We start from the raw sequence: 16,187 nt of genomic DNA, 5'->3' as shown, positions 1-16,187 counted from the left end.
AAAAATTGCTCTCGAATTTCTTACAAAAAAGGCATGCCGGATGAGGGGATCATTGAAAATGCATAAAGGAGAAAGGTATTTTCAGTTCATTTAAAACATAGTTTGGGATTGTATTCATCCCAGTGGATACATGATAAACAAACACTTACAAGGACTATTTCCCAAACAGTCAAATAGAAAAATTCATTTTGGATTTTCTGATACAATAATTTGTAAACTCACTATAAAAACAAAATCAGTGCCTACCGACGGGTCACCCATTCCCTCCTTATCCCCTGATTTACAATATATACCTCTCCTTGTTTAACTCCACATCTCCACCTCCCCACTCCCTCTAGCCCTGCCCTGTTCTTTGTTTCCTTCCTCCTTAGATCTTCCCCATTTTTCCCTCTGTGCCTCGTTCAGATTACAACTCCAGCCTGGCTCTTTCTCTCTCCCTCCTCACACCCGCTCTCCGCTGTGTTGGGTCTGTGATTAATGACATCGACACTGCACTGGACAGCTGACTACATAGAGCTGGTTGTTGAACAACATATTGAGACAACACTCACATCCACACGCGCAAGTACACACAGAAACACACAAACAGCCTTAGGAGAGGTATGACTCAAAATGTTACATGGGGCTGCTCCATTAAATCACTTTTTCAGGGTCAGGTGCTTGTCAATGCCTCTCAAAAACTCCCATCAGGGAGAGGGCAAGACAGAGCAAGGTGCTCTGTGTCCCTGGATATCACTGAGTCGCACTGTCAATACCAGTTCCTGCACTAAACCTGGCACTACAGCAATAAATTACTTTTAAATAATTTACGCTTTTGATGATAATTGGGAATATGTCACCTGGCGAGGGGATCATATTAACAAATGAAGGGATGATAAACAATTGTTTTTTCCAATATCAAGGCAATTGTAACAAACTAGCAAAACTGAAATAATATGTTAGAAAAATAATCTTTAGAATCTGTGGCCTGCTGTGCATTCAGAGACTGTGACACATCCACCCACTGAACCTTGGTACCTTGGAATAGCAAGTTCTTTAATTGGTGAAATATTTCAGTTAAAAGACTTTGGTAAGAATTACTACACAGTTGTTCTGCTTTGAAAATATGTCATGACTGTCCCAGTTGTTCTTCCAACTTTCCCTAATGGGTTGGAAAAAACACAGAAAGCAGGATTTAAAACAAATAACAGTTTAAAATGATTTGTGTAGTAAGGCTACAAGAAAGTAAATGGTGTGACATGCTCATTCTATAGCAAAAACACTGCTATTACACCATAGCTCATTCATAAGTCGACTGAGATATGTATGTGTTATGCAAAACATACAAAGTTTGATAGTGAGTTTGGTCATTCTTCTCTGTCACCTGGCAACTGCTGATAAAATGGACACGTAACTAACAAACGTGGTTGTTTGCGTTCTCAAGATAAAGAGTTTATCCCAAGTAAAACATACCCTGGGTCCATAGAAAAACACATTTCTTTTTCTATTGTGTAACAGTAATGGTTGAATGGTAGTTGGTTTTGTGACATAAGACTCTGACGTTGTGGGTGTTTATACTGTTAAATTGTATCTCCCTCCCTCGCTCCCTCCCTGCTGGAATTCATTGTATGACTCCATTGTAACACTGACTTGGGCGACACCCAGGCCAGATGTATGAGAGAGAGGGAGAGAGGTTTTCAGACATGGTGATTACATTGTTTATTCTCTCTCTTTTGGAAAGCATTTATCTTCCTTGAGCACTATCAGTCAGAGTTTTGGGGCATATTTACTCCAGTTCAACCTGAATGTTTTTTTGGCTTTTTTTAATTATTACTAGGGAAAATGCTGCTCTGCTTTGCATATAACAGACCAGTGTTGCCACTCGATGAGTTACAATAGTTTAACATGTTGTCTATGCTAGTTTAATGGGAAGTCCTTAGTCCATCATGCAAATAAAAACAGTGAGTCACTGCACAAACAACTTCACTGAGGCCTTGACAAAAAGAGAAGATTAACTCCATGTTTTACCTTCTTTTAGAAAACACAGCTCCAGAGAAGTATGAAGGTGACATTTTCATTAGTTTGCTAATCTTTTATGTCAACAAAGCCCACCTTCCTCATCCTGTAAAGGTTGCCCTCGGGGTGCCTGGGGGCCCCTGCTGACCTGCAGTACAGTTCACACATCCGACTATACATTTCATTTTTCATTTCAGTTAATATTCGGCTTTAGATGTGCAGGGTCCCAAACAAATTAGTAATTCATCAAATTACAAAAGGCCAAATGACACATCGTAAACACTGAGCTTTCAGATACCCTGGAGATCCGGGGCCTCAGGGCAGTTTGCTCGCTCTGCTCACTTAGCTAGTAATGTAGCTCTCTGTGCAGGGTTTTATGTTTTATTTGAGCTGGAGTGAATCTTTTTCTTCTGTTATTATGTGGTTCTCCCGCATAAGCACTAGAAATTATTAAAACCATATTAGTAATTTATCAAGAGAAAACAACATAATTTGTTGGTCATTTGATGTCATACGATCACAAAAGCAAAGCTGCTTGCCTTTCAGCATTCCCTGTTATTAGAAGCCATATTCAGACATGGAGTTAAGGCAAAATTGTTGGCTTAACTCATCTGTTAAAGTGATGCTATTTGAAGTTGAAGTTGCACTGTTTTATTGACTGTTCTGAAAATAATGTTGTGACTGGATCTAACTGATCCAAGGTCACACATAAAGGTCACCCTAATATATTCAGTTATACCTTGGATAAAGACATCAAGACATTTATTAGGCACAGAAGTATGGACTTCACATGACTCAGGACACTATCTTTAGTGATGTGACCACCATTTGCCTCATGCTGTGTGACAAATCTCTTTTGCATTGAGCTGATCAGATTGTCAACTGTGGCCTATGGAAATGTGGGTCACATCTTTTTCACAGTTGTTGTAACTTAGAACATGTTGTACAAACCAATCCAGAGCAGTAAAACAAACTCAAAGTCAGGTGAGTATGCACGCCATAATTGGGAAAATTTCAGCTTCCAAGAATTTTGTGTGGATAAATGGCATAACGATGGGCCTCAGGATGTTGTCATGGTATCTCTGTGCCTTCAAATTGCCTTCATTTAGAATGGAAACACTTCTCAAAAATACCTTTGTGAGGACAATGAGCAGGCAGATGAGCAAAATTCTCCAAGCTTCTCCAAGCAAATTCTCACAATTATCCTTAGTTGTAACACTTAATCAATTTGTGAATGATTATTTGAGATATTTAAAACTGGCCACTGCAGATGTAAGCCAGGACACATGTATCACAATTGAAATTAAAGTCTTGATTATAGAAGGAATGTGAGACCTGTGCTTGTTTTTAGGTCAAAAACCATCTTTGATCTCATTTTACAATAGGAAAGCCGTACAGCTAAAGAGACGAGAAATGGAAAGCTGGAGAGATAAGAGCAGTGAGCACACTGATCTAATCTGATATTCAGGGGGAGTGCAGGGATAATGTGTTACATATTTTTTCTGAACTGCAGAAACCCCATGCCTCCATGTCTGGCAGTTTAAGAACCTACAGGGACATTTAGATATTGTAGGACTAAAGATAAGAGTTGTAAACACACTGATATAATCTCAAATCAAGGGGATTAGCATTTAATACAGCTTTTTGCCTGATACTATTACAGATAATATTGGGCAATTTTATGTTCTTGACTTTCAGGGTATGATCTAGAAATTATTATGAAGTTGTGGTAAAAATCCCACCAGAGTTAAAACACCATATAGATCTGTCAGTGTTAGGTATGTGTTTAACCTCCCACCTCTCCCCCAATCTTTATCTCTCAACAGTAGGCCTTTCTATTCGGGCACTGACACAAGAGTTTGGTATGCATGCTGTCGTCAAGAATACAGGCAGTGCAAATAAATGGACTTGGTCACATCACATGATACTGATGTAGGTCATTTTAATGAACTCTTGTGCTCCCTCTATAAATTCATCCATCCACTGCCCACACTTGCAGCTGAATACTGTAATACGTTGATTCAGTTATGTCATTAATGCTGGGACGTATTGGTTTATAGAGGCAGGGAGTACTGATGCAGTGGAAAAAAAACGGAATCCGAGTGAGATTGTCTCTTGACCCATCTTGATACCACGCAGTAACAAAGCTTGTCTTCTCTGACAGTCAACACAAGAAAACTGCCGGAGGAAATGCCATGGCAACCATTACTCACCATGTTAACATTTCAGCATGCCAAATTTAAGCTGTGCAAAAGCCGATTTCTCACTCATCTAATGAGGCAAAGTGTATCTTGATCGTTCAAAGTCAGATTTCATCGGAATGTTAGTAACTACCAGTCAGAATTCATGAATGTTAATGTTTTTTTAAGCACTGTCTGATGAGCTGCAATCCACAGTGGCATGTAAAACATTCAAATTAATCAATGATTACATTTACCAGCCAGGATGATGTGTATATAAGGGCATTCATTCTTGTATTATAATGGCTTAGCTATGGCAAGCAAGAATAGAATGGAATAGAACAACTTAAAAGGGAGACATAGATCTTCCCTGGGTAACCTCAAGGAGAAAAGACATTTTGGCGCTATATGTCTTACTGTCACATTAATACTATAATTGGTTGGCACTTTCAAATCCAAAAGTTGGCAGGAAACTCACTATCCATGGGGAACACACCCTATATTTTCCTTGACAATGCAACATTGTGAGTCTGTTTTTGTAAACAGAAAGAGTAGAGCTAATTAGTTGCTACCTGTTAGCAGCAAACAGAGATAACAGAGCTAACAGCTAATGAAGCTGATGTCCACTGCCTGAGCTAACAGTTAACGAAGGTAAACGCACAGCAGGATTGAGAGATGTACTTTTAACTAACAACTATAAATGAATATAACAAAGTAAAGAAACAACATTTAGATTTTGGGACAGTTTGGGACTAATAGAATAGAATAGAATAGAATAGAATAGAATAGAATAGAATAGAATAGTTATCAGGCTGCATAAACACATTCCTGCAGTATGTCTGCAAACACAGCGGCACGTGTCTCCTCCCTTCTCCTCCCTCCCCTCCTCAGAAATAATTGCCTGTGCTCTGGCATGACGCCAGAATGTTTTACGGTTTTATCAGCTTGTTTGGCCACGCCTCATCAGCATTCCTTTCCCTAGCTAATGAAAATACAGCACACACCCACATAGGCTGGGACCCTTTGTTACACATCCACCTTACAATGTACATGTGCAAGTACAAACATACGAAAGTGTACACAACCTTACAAATGGTACTTGTTTCAATACTGTGGTCCATTTTTGGACCACAACCATGAAACTCGTAGCACTAACATGGAGGCTTATAGAGACAGAGTCCAATAACAGAAACATGTACTGAATATATTTATATTTGAGAAACACAATTTATTCCATTTTCAACATAAATAATGCATCGATACACTGATGTGATTGTCCAGTTTGATAGTATACAGAATACAGCAGATTGAACCTGAACCACACAAACAGGCATCCATAAACACACAACTACACACTTGTCTATTTTGCCAAAGGTAATTAAGAGGTCCGTCAACAAGCTGATAACTTCCTGACAACTCCCCACAAAAACAGACCTCCGCTCCCCTCCCTCTCGTCTCTTTCTCTGTCCATGCTTCCTCTTCACCCTGCTATGCCACTTATCTCCCTTTTTACATTCATCATCTTTGTTCTGATTACTTCAGAAGGTTCATTCATTTCCTCCCTGTTACCTCCTTACAAGAACCTTGTGCACTATTGTTTTACTTGCTATTAGATACTATCATTTCTCCTTTTCCCATGCCACAATTTCTGCCTTGCTTCCCTGTTCATCCATCAAGAGTGATAGCTCGATATTATAGCTGTCAGCAAGCTGTTTATGCCTCTTGATTTTTATAACAAAATATTACAGAATATGATGCATGTTACCTGATTTAATGAGTGAGGTGAATAGCAATTAACCTCATAATCAAACACTTGCTGAGTGACAAGCCTACTGACTGACTCCCTTCAACAGCATAACCCCAAACTCTGCATACTAACTACTACACGTGTCTAGAATCTGTCTCAGTGGTTGTAATGGAACCAGGTACCAGGGCACACCTCAGTAGGTTGGTATTGGCTATATTAAATCCAGCTAAATTCATTTTCGTTCTAGTGCCCTCTAATTATCTATAAATTGATATTGTTATTAACCTTAGCTCAATTTTTGGCCAATAAGAAATACATTTTAAAAAGTAACCAGGCAGCCAAAATGTCGTTGTACGTGTCATACCAGATTGACATACATGTATGTATTATCATGCTCACAGTACATATATATGAGCCGACTATCCTGACTACCAGGAGGTGGAGGTGATGGTGGTGGAGTTACAGCTACACCAGAAGGCTGCCAGTGATTAAGCCTCTGTTTCAACATTTGTAAGTGTGACACAACTGGATACTTCTAATAAGGGACCATGGCATTTCAACATTTGTAAATAAGACACCACTTGATATTTTTATGGAGCGCTGAGAACAATTTCCAGCTGTTTGTTGGGCTTAACATGAGCTGAGTCTACAAAATACTTAGAAGAGACTTTTTAATGCAGAACTAGTATGATGAAAGTCTGGTGTATCCTCAGCTCTCTCTTGATGTCTTTTATTTTCCTATCCCATGTGTCTCTTTTATCCCTGGTTTGATTCCATGCTTGGTAACACAAAGGGGTACACAAATTCTAATAATTGGGCTGTGATCAATGTGAAACTCAAAATAAAAACCAAAGCAACTACAAAAACAAAACAAATCCTCTCTGAAACTGAACATAAGACTAAACCTCAAGGATCCCCTCACTAAAACGTAATGTTAATGCCTATTCTGAGTGTTAGTGCCTCTTAAGCACTGCTGTGGGAACGCCAGCAAAGTAACTGATAAGAATGAGTTGGCTACAATGGATGCACACAGGAACACACAAGATAAAAAAAAATGTTTTTAATATTAGCAGCATACTTTCTGATTAGGAGGAAGCGGATCGGGGGAGGGGAAGAGAGGGAGAGACGTACAGACAGCGAGCTGTCTCTGTGACAATTTAAAAACATCATTTGCCTAGCACTGGGAGGGAGGATTAGGGACTGGACTGCTCTACAGCACACACATATCCTGCCCTGCCTTTTCTAATCCTGGGACACATTAACAGCCATAATTACACAGCTACAACAGATTAGTGTTGCATCAAAATGACTGAGTGATGGGAAGAGAGTGAGAAAAATACACGGAAACAAATAAAAAAGGGAGAGGAGCGGGTGAGGAGTTAAGGAAAATACATATTCTACATCCCAGAAAGGAAAAGGAGAAGGAAATTCAGGAGGAGGCAGTCAAAGAAGGTAAAAAGGGGAGACAAAAGTGAACACAAACAAAAGGAGCGTATTAAACAATAAAAAAGGAGAGGAGAAAGTGGCCAAAACAATCAAAATGTGGGAAGACAATGATGGCAAAAGGAGAAGTAAAAACAGAAATTACAAAAGGAGATTACAAAATGCTGACAAAGGTGTGGGAGAGAGTAGGAAGAGCGAAATAAAACAGAAGAAGAAGAGCCGTGGGAGAGAATATGCTTAACAAGCCACTGCATTTACGCATACAAGAAACAAAGTATTTATACACTCCAAAGCCTAATCGATATAGCAGGGAGGTGCATCATTGCACACATCGTAGCTCAAGGAAAACACCTGGAGCACTCACTCTACCTCTCAGTGAACATTAACAACACCTCATATGCTGCTGCTCTGCTGTTAGAGCTGATATAAACATCACTGCAGCATTGTGCTTATTAATATTTTGTTTCTTATTTCTTAAGTCTGAATTAAAAATAATTTGTCTTCAGAAAGTGCAGTATAAAGTATATCCCCCTGATGTTTTTCTTTAACTTACCTGCTTAGTAAGTCAAAACTGTAATAACTCAAGAACAGCATTTCTTACATCAGTGTTGTTCAGGCTGGCTCAAACTATTTGTCCAGATTAACACCTGTGTAGGCAGTTAGCAATATTCTTTGTACTATTATTTCAATTTCAAAGGTAGGTGATAGAAGTTGCGACTTGTTAAACGTTGCTCAGTCCGATCTGTTATTTTAGTAAACTCCACATAACTCTGCATCTCCACTGACCATGTGATGGCGCAATCATAAGTAGAGTTCCAACCATTATTTGCTAAAAGAACTATTTTGATAATCAATTCATCATGTCAGTCATTTTTCAAGAAAAATATTAAATCCAGTCTTCTAAATGTGAGGATCTGCAGTAGGAGAAAAAAACATTGGGTTTTGAACTGTTGGTCGGACAGGAAGGAATCTGAAGTCATCACTTGGTCTCTGACAAATGGTGATGAGCACTTTTTTTCCAACTTGTTTGACATTTTATAGACTAACAATTTATTGATTCATAGTGAAGATAATCAGCAGATAAGTTGATAATAGAATTAATCATTAGCAGTGACTGTAAGCACCGTGTAACCTAACAGAACATTGATGTTAAAGTCTGATCATCAGAACTGGACACATGAAAGAAAAGCCAGATAGACTCCCTTTTTTCTATAATGCAGGAGGAGCACGAGTGTACACAGGATCTGTCGGTGAATTAGCAGAAGCAAATTGAGTAAACAAGAGTTACGCCAAGTTGTTATCACAACTAGCGTCTGTTTTCAAAGTGTTTGCCTAGCTGATGAGCGCAGGTGGAACAAATTTCACTCATGATGGCTCTGTTCCATCACATGTCTCAGGAAAGCAATGCACGTGAGCCAGTATGCACAACACGACCCTGGAACTAGCTCACCAAATTGGAATGCAGTATCAATTTTTCCTGTGTTTGACCTACTACAGCAGCAACTAAATGTCAGAAAAAGAGAGGCAATATCACCACAGTTTATATTTCGTGACACAAACAAGTGAGAAGATTTAAAATGTAATTGACTACAAAAGAAGTGTACACTGCTCCTGCAGTTGTTATCAAATGCAGTTGTGATTTAAATGAATAAATTGCACGCTATTGATCTCTACTTCTAGCGGAACAGAGTTATCTCACGAAAAGAGAACTGGAGGAAGGGGGAAGTGTTGAAACAGGAATAAGAGTTTACATGAAAGGGAAGCCAGAGGTTTCCAGCTTTGTGGAGAGCGATGTGGAAGGTGAAGAGGCCATGTACTTGTGTGAAGAAGAGGATGATATATGATATGAACACAAGGCAGGGAGGGCTGATGTACAGGTAGATCAAAGCACATTAAGAGGCAAAACAGGTAGGGAGAGAGATATAAAGAGGAGGGTGGAAAAACTGAGTGATGTCTCTGTGTCTGTCTCAGACAAACACAAACACACACACACACACACACACACACACACACACACACACACACACACAGCTTCGACATCTCCCCTTCAATCACAACCACGGCCATCTATCTATATGACTGGTGTGCTCTTTGAATAATGGAGCCAATATGAAGCGAGTCACTGAGAAGATTTGGTCGTCTGATGGGGGTCACAGGGTTCCCGCCCTGAGAGCAGCCCGGGGAATCAACAGCAGTCATAAAGGAATCACCAGAGGGAGTCATTTGCATTTTACACTCACAACTAAAGTGGAAACGACTCATTTCTGCTCCTGTCTGCACCATCACAACTCATATCAGACATGCTTTTAATTTTTTATACAGCAATAATGGAAAACTGGACCTCCATGGCTTTGTCTAATTTCCCAAGACTTTGAGATGTGAAAATCATATGGCCCCTTTCATGGTGTAAAAATGACAGAGCTTTCGATTATTCTTTTATGACTTCAGGGAAAAATCTCAAATGTTATGAAAGAGCTGTTTCATAAAAAGTTATCTTGCCTCTTTCAGGAGTTCATAAAGATCTTCACACATTATTACAAAACTACTTCTGACAAATGAATATTGTCGCTAACTGATGACTGAAAAGTCAAACAGCCTCAGAAGAGTTAAAGTCACATTTGTTTAACGTTCTTTCTTCATGTTCTTCGGCACACTGAACTATTTGGTATCAATGAAAATTAAACATGACTCTACAGCTACAGTGATTTCCAGCATGGGTTTTGTAGGGGATTTAGAAGGTGAGTGCACATTGAGATGTACCTGCCATATTATCTGCTTGGAGCTACTTTCAAAGCATAGTCCTTCTCTGTGACTCTTCTGTCTCCATTACATAAATATCTCTTTAGGTGTTCCATAACCACATTTGCCGGATCACTGTAAAAAATGTGTTTATGTATATATTTTGTGAATGTTAGAATAGCAGTAATATCTACAGCTGCATTTACAATATTACTACTGAGGACATTGGGATCGCGGTGGATACAGGCGTGTGTCTGGGTATGCAATAACAGTCAAATAACCGTGTGTTGCATTATTTTTGGGGACCAAAAACAAAATGAAAAAATCAGATAACCTGTCTCTATTTATGTCCTAAAATTGGTATCAGCGTCGCCATCTGCCCCAAAAATCCAGTATCGGACATGCTCTAGTATGAACTTCTATGGCTCTAGTGTTGTTAATAAGAATTGCTGTAGCTGATACTCATAATAATACCTGACCCTCGGAGCAGACAAACCAAAACATGTCAGAAAGTCGAGGCCAACTGTGAAGAAAGGTGCGGTTTGAGATGTATGATCTGTACCTGCTCCAGGAGTTTTCTGTATCTCTGCGTGGCTTGCTGGATGAGGTCCCTCACGGTCCAGCCCTCCTTGCAGGGCACCACCACACCTGTCTGCCCAAATGTCACGGTCACCTTCATTACAACACCTTCCGCTTCATCCAAGACGCCGGGCCCCTCTGGATGTGGAGGCGACTGGGGTAATGCAGGAAGTCTCCAGAAAGACTCGATCAAAGAGGCAAGTGGATGTGACCACAATAAAAAAAATATATATAAAAAATGATAGTGGGTGGCTTGAGGTTAAAGACACTTACATCACTCAAGACAACTCATTTAAAAAGTCACACAGCCTGTCAAAGTGTTTTTAAAGTCAAAAGAGCTCCTTAATCAGACTGCCAGGGTGTGTTTACTGTCTGTCCGTCCCATCACTAAGTTACCCACCAAGTTACAGTAAAGAACGAGTAATTACATCCAGTTCTGTTAACACTGCCTCATGCTACAGTCACCTGGGTCATCACTCCCTTTTTCCTCATCACCTCACATCTCCAGTGGCATCATCCAACAAGTGTTCACACTACTCCAGTTCGTCCATGTATAACTTCAGTATAAACTTCAGTTTCCGGACAGACCTTTAGAACGCTGGAGCAGAGCCGTTAGCCGTTGTCATGACAGTCTCTCCCCTGAGAGTTAGTTACCGTTAACTTGACTCCACTTGACACGAGACGGCTAGCCTTGTCGAGCTAGCTCCAGTTAGGGCTAAAGATGGTTAGCTTGATGCTGGAAAAACCCGGTCCGGGCTGAGGGGCTAACAAGCCGAGGGACGAGCGTGAAGTAACCCCCGCGCTACACGGGGCGACTTGTTACTACTCGTTTTGACATGTGTGTTAAAAGTTTATCCAAAGTTTGTTTTTTTTTACGAGCTGACTCCCGCGCTAAGCTAACGTTAGCCACCTTAGCTGAACTTTGGAGGGAGTGAGGGATGCAGTCGCACGGGCATCACTCCGCGAGTTTGTTTGGTTTTTTTTTCCTTCCTCTCGCAAGTTTTCCTTTTCTTCCGAGCATCCACTTCATCACCGACACGCTCAAGTGAAGCCACGTCGCCTTTATTTTATTACTGTTATTATTATTTGTAAATTCCTGGACGAGCTTGAGGCGAAGTTAAAAGCAGCGAGCGGACCACAGTGTGTTGGGGGGGAAAAAAAGTTTTTGGGATTCCTCCACAGCCGTCCGCTCCTCCCGGCCAGTTCCTGACCAGCAGCTCCTCCACCGCTGCTCACTGTCACTTTCTTAAAGGGGAAGTGCTCCAATTGCTGTCGGCTGAAAGCCTGCAGAGGGACAACGTGCAGGTCATGGATCCTCATTCTCAGACCACCAGGCAAAGAAGGAACAGTCCCCATCAGTTCATAACTTTAATGGTAAATGTGTTTGTATTTCTAAAACTTTTATTCTTTTCCAGTCTGCAGACCCCTCAAAGTAGACTGAAGTAAGCCACACACACACACACAGCAGGTTAAAGGATAAAGCTGCTGATGTTTTCATTATTGTCAATAGATCCAATGAAAAGTTGCTGGTAGTGACAAACAAACAGACTTGAGATAAGAGGCTCTAATCCAGGAGCGTTACAATGTGTTATTCATATATTCATTGATGCATAAAATCAAATACATTTTATTTGTAGAGCCCCAAAATCAAAATGCAATAGATGTCACATGTACAGAACAGAATAATATAATCACTAATCTCAAACTGCACTGACAGGATATCTGATGAAAGTAATGTTATAACATACGTAAAGTGTCAAAATTCAGAGTTTGAATTTACTGTCTAAATCTACACAGTGCCCCTTTCAGGGAGATTTTGACATACTTAAGTATTTCCATTTTTTGCTACTTTATACCTCCACTCTGATACATTTTGTGGGCTAATACTGTACTTTTTACTCTCTACAGTTATTTGCAAAATTCTGTCACTAGTTACTTTTAAGCATTCATGCTGCGTCAGAGACAGAGTAGCACAATTTTTAATTTATTTACTGTATTTTATCAGATTGAAAAAAAACAAGGATGCTGCTAACCCTAACCCAGAAAAATAATCACAAGTGACCATTTTAAGTTACATTCAGCCATTTCAACATTCCATTGTTAAGAAAATATGGATTTGAGCTTTAGTGTAGCCATGTTTACAGTCATCATAATATCACAAATAACTACCACATTTGGCAAATAGTGGGCATATAGACACTGTCCAAGAAGACATTTTGATTTTGACTATAAACAGTAAAAAAAAAAAAAAAAAAATTCCATTCAGCTGCTTCAGTTTTGGGGTTCTAATTTCGTTCATGCATCAATAATATTATATGAATTTGTTTATCTGTTTGGCTTGTTTTCTCATCATTATTAAAAGGCAAAATCGCAAAAACTTAGACATAAAAAAACAAAATAATCATGCAAAATTACAGGAAAAAAAGGCCACAAAACTGACTGAATTATTTTTTAAATTACCATAAATAGTAATAATTGTTTTGCCTTTGTTAAATCTCGAGACTTGGCACAATTCTTAGGATTAAATAACCGTCAAAGCTATAAAGGATCCATATTAATACAGCAGACAGTCAAATTTGCATCTCCCGAACCTCCAAACATCTGGCTGACACCAGCTCAGCAGCCAGCCAAAACACTGTATTTTCCAAACATTTTGACTTCTCACAGTCTGATTCATCTTCAAAGAGGAATCCCCTCCCCGAGAGGTGGAGTTTGGTTTTGTAATTAGCAGCTCAAATGAATGCAAGTGTATGTCTGCTAATTGATTTGGGCTAGGTTTAGTTTCTGGGTCACTGAATTCCATTGCTACTAATGAACCCCATGGGAGGAGGAACATTGTGCATGCATGCATTTCTTTTCTTCTTCTTCTTCTTTCTTTCTTTCTTTGGTGAAAGTTTGAAAGTTAGACGTACGCTTGAATAATTTTATAAGATGTGAATTTTGAAATGTTTGAATTAACCGGGGAGTTGAAGAGTAACAGGAAAATACCTTTTTTTTAAAAAAATCCCTTTTTACATAACTTGTCTCTTTGGATTTCATATTTTTGGACATATAATTCTATAAATAAGTATATCATGCTAATGAAGATGTTTGAAATATTTACAGTCATAAACAGTAAAAATTCACAGTAAACAAACTAAATTAAGATTAGGGGACTGAGTTTTAGCTGTTTTAATATCCTCCAATATAATCTCAAAGAATCTAGCGCAGTTGACTTGTCAGCACCAGTTAACTCTCCTTAACTGTGGTGAGTGGCACCTGTGCTTTTCCTGCTATGATAAGTCAGACTGTCTGCTGTGAAAGAGTCCTACAACTGAGGTTTGAGCCACACAACGGTGGATAAATATAGTCTTCTGCCATGTCTAGGGAGCCAAGAAACAGCACGTGAAAAGACAAATCCACAGAGACAAATTATGTGATGTGTTTGTTTTCACGAGATCATAAATAGAAGACTAACATAACAAACAACAATAATTCTTCCGTTACTGTGAAGGTTACCTAATTGAATTAAATATAACAAATTATAATAACTTACAGGGCACAAAATAAGCACCAGCCATCAGATGAATGCTGGAAAAATATGCAAGTGGATGGCAGATTTGCTTCACTTACTAGGCAGAAAACATTGTTAGCTTATTGAGTGACTGGTGAAATAGCACCCTTCCATTCCTACTCTGTGGCTTCGTTATGGATCAAACACACCGACCTCTTCAGCCTCTACAGTTACGACAGCCGAAGTGACAGTGTGTTTACCAGTGGGGCAACTGTGGCACACCGAAAATTTGTCTGACGTAGCTGCAGTGTCTCTGAGCTTGCTTACCAATGACAACCAACAAAACCAGCAGCACATTCCTACAAACTCCAGAAAGGCACATGCTTCTTTTAGACCTGACGTATTTATTCATTTGTCTGTCCTTTCTGTTGAAAAACAACATTTTTTTACAAAGGAAAAAAGGGTAAGGTAAAGATTTGATTAAGGCACAAAGAGATGTCGCAGGGTTGGGGTTTTGGAAAGCAGTTTGAAATTTTGAAAAAGTAGTCGCTGCATGACATAAACACCAACCCTTACGCACAATCTCAACCCAGCTGCTAAAAACAGCTTCCACTTTGGTTTAATTTTTCCCCCGCAGAGACGCACACACTTGTATTCGGGCCTCGCCCAGTTGATCCATATGGCTGCTCATTCCCTCTCCTCACCCTACATGGCAAAATCCTAACTTCAGCAGTGTTCTGGCGTCGCGCCTCCTCCATTATGAACTGGTATGAACCACGGCGAACATGCTAGGATGTGAATGGCACCCTGCTGCTGGGCCAGGTGCATCCAGACCCCGGCAAACAAATCAATATGTGGGGGAGAACATGTTCTGCTTTGCGAAAAAAGAGGAGGAAAATGAAAGTGCACAGTGGGAGAGAGGAGAACATTATAAGACGCCGGGGTAACACATGCACAATGGAGAAACACACACACACACACACACACACACACACACACACACACACACACACAGAGCACACATACAGTGCCTACTGTACATGAAAGCACTTAATTACATGGACACATCATCATTTGTCCTTCATGCAGCCTCTCCATCACCCCCTGCTACTGAAATAACACAGAATAATAATGTAGAAAATCATATACCTATTTCCACTTGCATCATCCATCAGTCTTCTAAATTCCCCCCAAGCAGCCTCGGATCATTCAGAGGGAGGCACATCTGGCACCAAACAACAGGGGGCCACATTCACAATAATACCTACAAACACATTTTTTAAAATCGGTTCAGCCATTAGGCATAATGTAACACCCCCCCCTTCTTTAGGGTTTGTATCCAACCGTGTAGCTTTTTTTTTCTTTTTCTGTATTCATAGTTACAGCCAGTTCTCAGCTGAGCACAAATACACACAGTCAGATATATGCCTGTAAGATATCATCTCGACATAATTATAGTATGCCTAATAAGTACAGTCCAGTACTGTTTGCTGCTCTGTACAACTCCAAGAAGCCCAACTTTTCAACATTAACTAATCAAACCAAGAAGGCTGCCAAGCCAGTGACCGCAGTTCAAGACTGAGTTTTGACAAAATCTTTTAGTGTCTTTCAGCTCATTTTTTTGCTTCACAGCCCATAACCTGACTGTTTCAATTTAGCCTCAACGCTTTCATCTGCATTGTTTACAGAACCAAGGCTGTGTTAAATCACAAGTATGTATCTTACCTGCATCACTGCATAGACTGTCACTCTGGATTAGAGCACTAGCTGCTCCCCCCCAATATAATATAACTCCATCCTTCAGGCCTGTGAATCCCACTTTTTCCTCCAAATCATTCCAGGCAGAACAAAGAGAGGGCTCATGTGAATTAACACGTACTTTTCACCTTTATAATATTCTATCTGATTGATATGGCAAGTGTTGTTTGGAAGTTAACAGATCATTCTGTATTTTATATGCTAAATCCCTGAGTTTAACCATATTAAGGAGAAAAGAGTGAACGTTATTTAA

At 39.7% G+C, this 16,187-nt stretch overlaps 1 protein-coding gene across 12 annotated transcripts in view; it reads right to left on the bottom strand.

The window, feature by feature from the left end:
• The window catches only part of pard3bb (par-3 family cell polarity regulator beta b), a 207,362-nt gene extending 195,230 nt beyond the window's left edge, over nt 1–12,132 (bottom strand). For 4 of the 12 annotated variants that reach the window (XM_037108818.1, XM_037108817.1, XM_037108822.1 and 1 more), the window contains exons 1-2: nt 11,149–12,129; nt 10,667–10,897 (exon numbers count right to left, since the gene is read on the bottom strand). In XM_037108818.1, coding sequence (XP_036964713.1) covers nt 10,667–10,897; nt 11,149–11,175 — 258 coding nt within the window. In that variant the 5' untranslated portion in view covers nt 11,176–12,129. Of the gene's footprint in view, nt 1–10,666; nt 10,898–11,148 lie in introns of all 12 variants that reach the window. The other 8 variants (XM_037108823.1, XM_037108825.1, XM_037108827.1 and 5 more) reach the window with 5 other exon arrangements.
• Between the last annotated feature and the right edge of the window lie 4,055 nt (nt 12,133–16,187).

Source organism: Acanthopagrus latus, chromosome 9 (assembly GCF_904848185.1).
Source record: "Acanthopagrus latus isolate v.2019 chromosome 9, fAcaLat1.1, whole genome shotgun sequence".
Classification (NCBI taxonomy): domain Eukaryota; kingdom Metazoa; phylum Chordata; class Actinopteri; order Spariformes; family Sparidae; genus Acanthopagrus; species Acanthopagrus latus.
The sequence above is the reverse complement of the archived record's forward strand: the minus strand, read 5'-3'. Positions and strand labels throughout refer to the sequence as shown.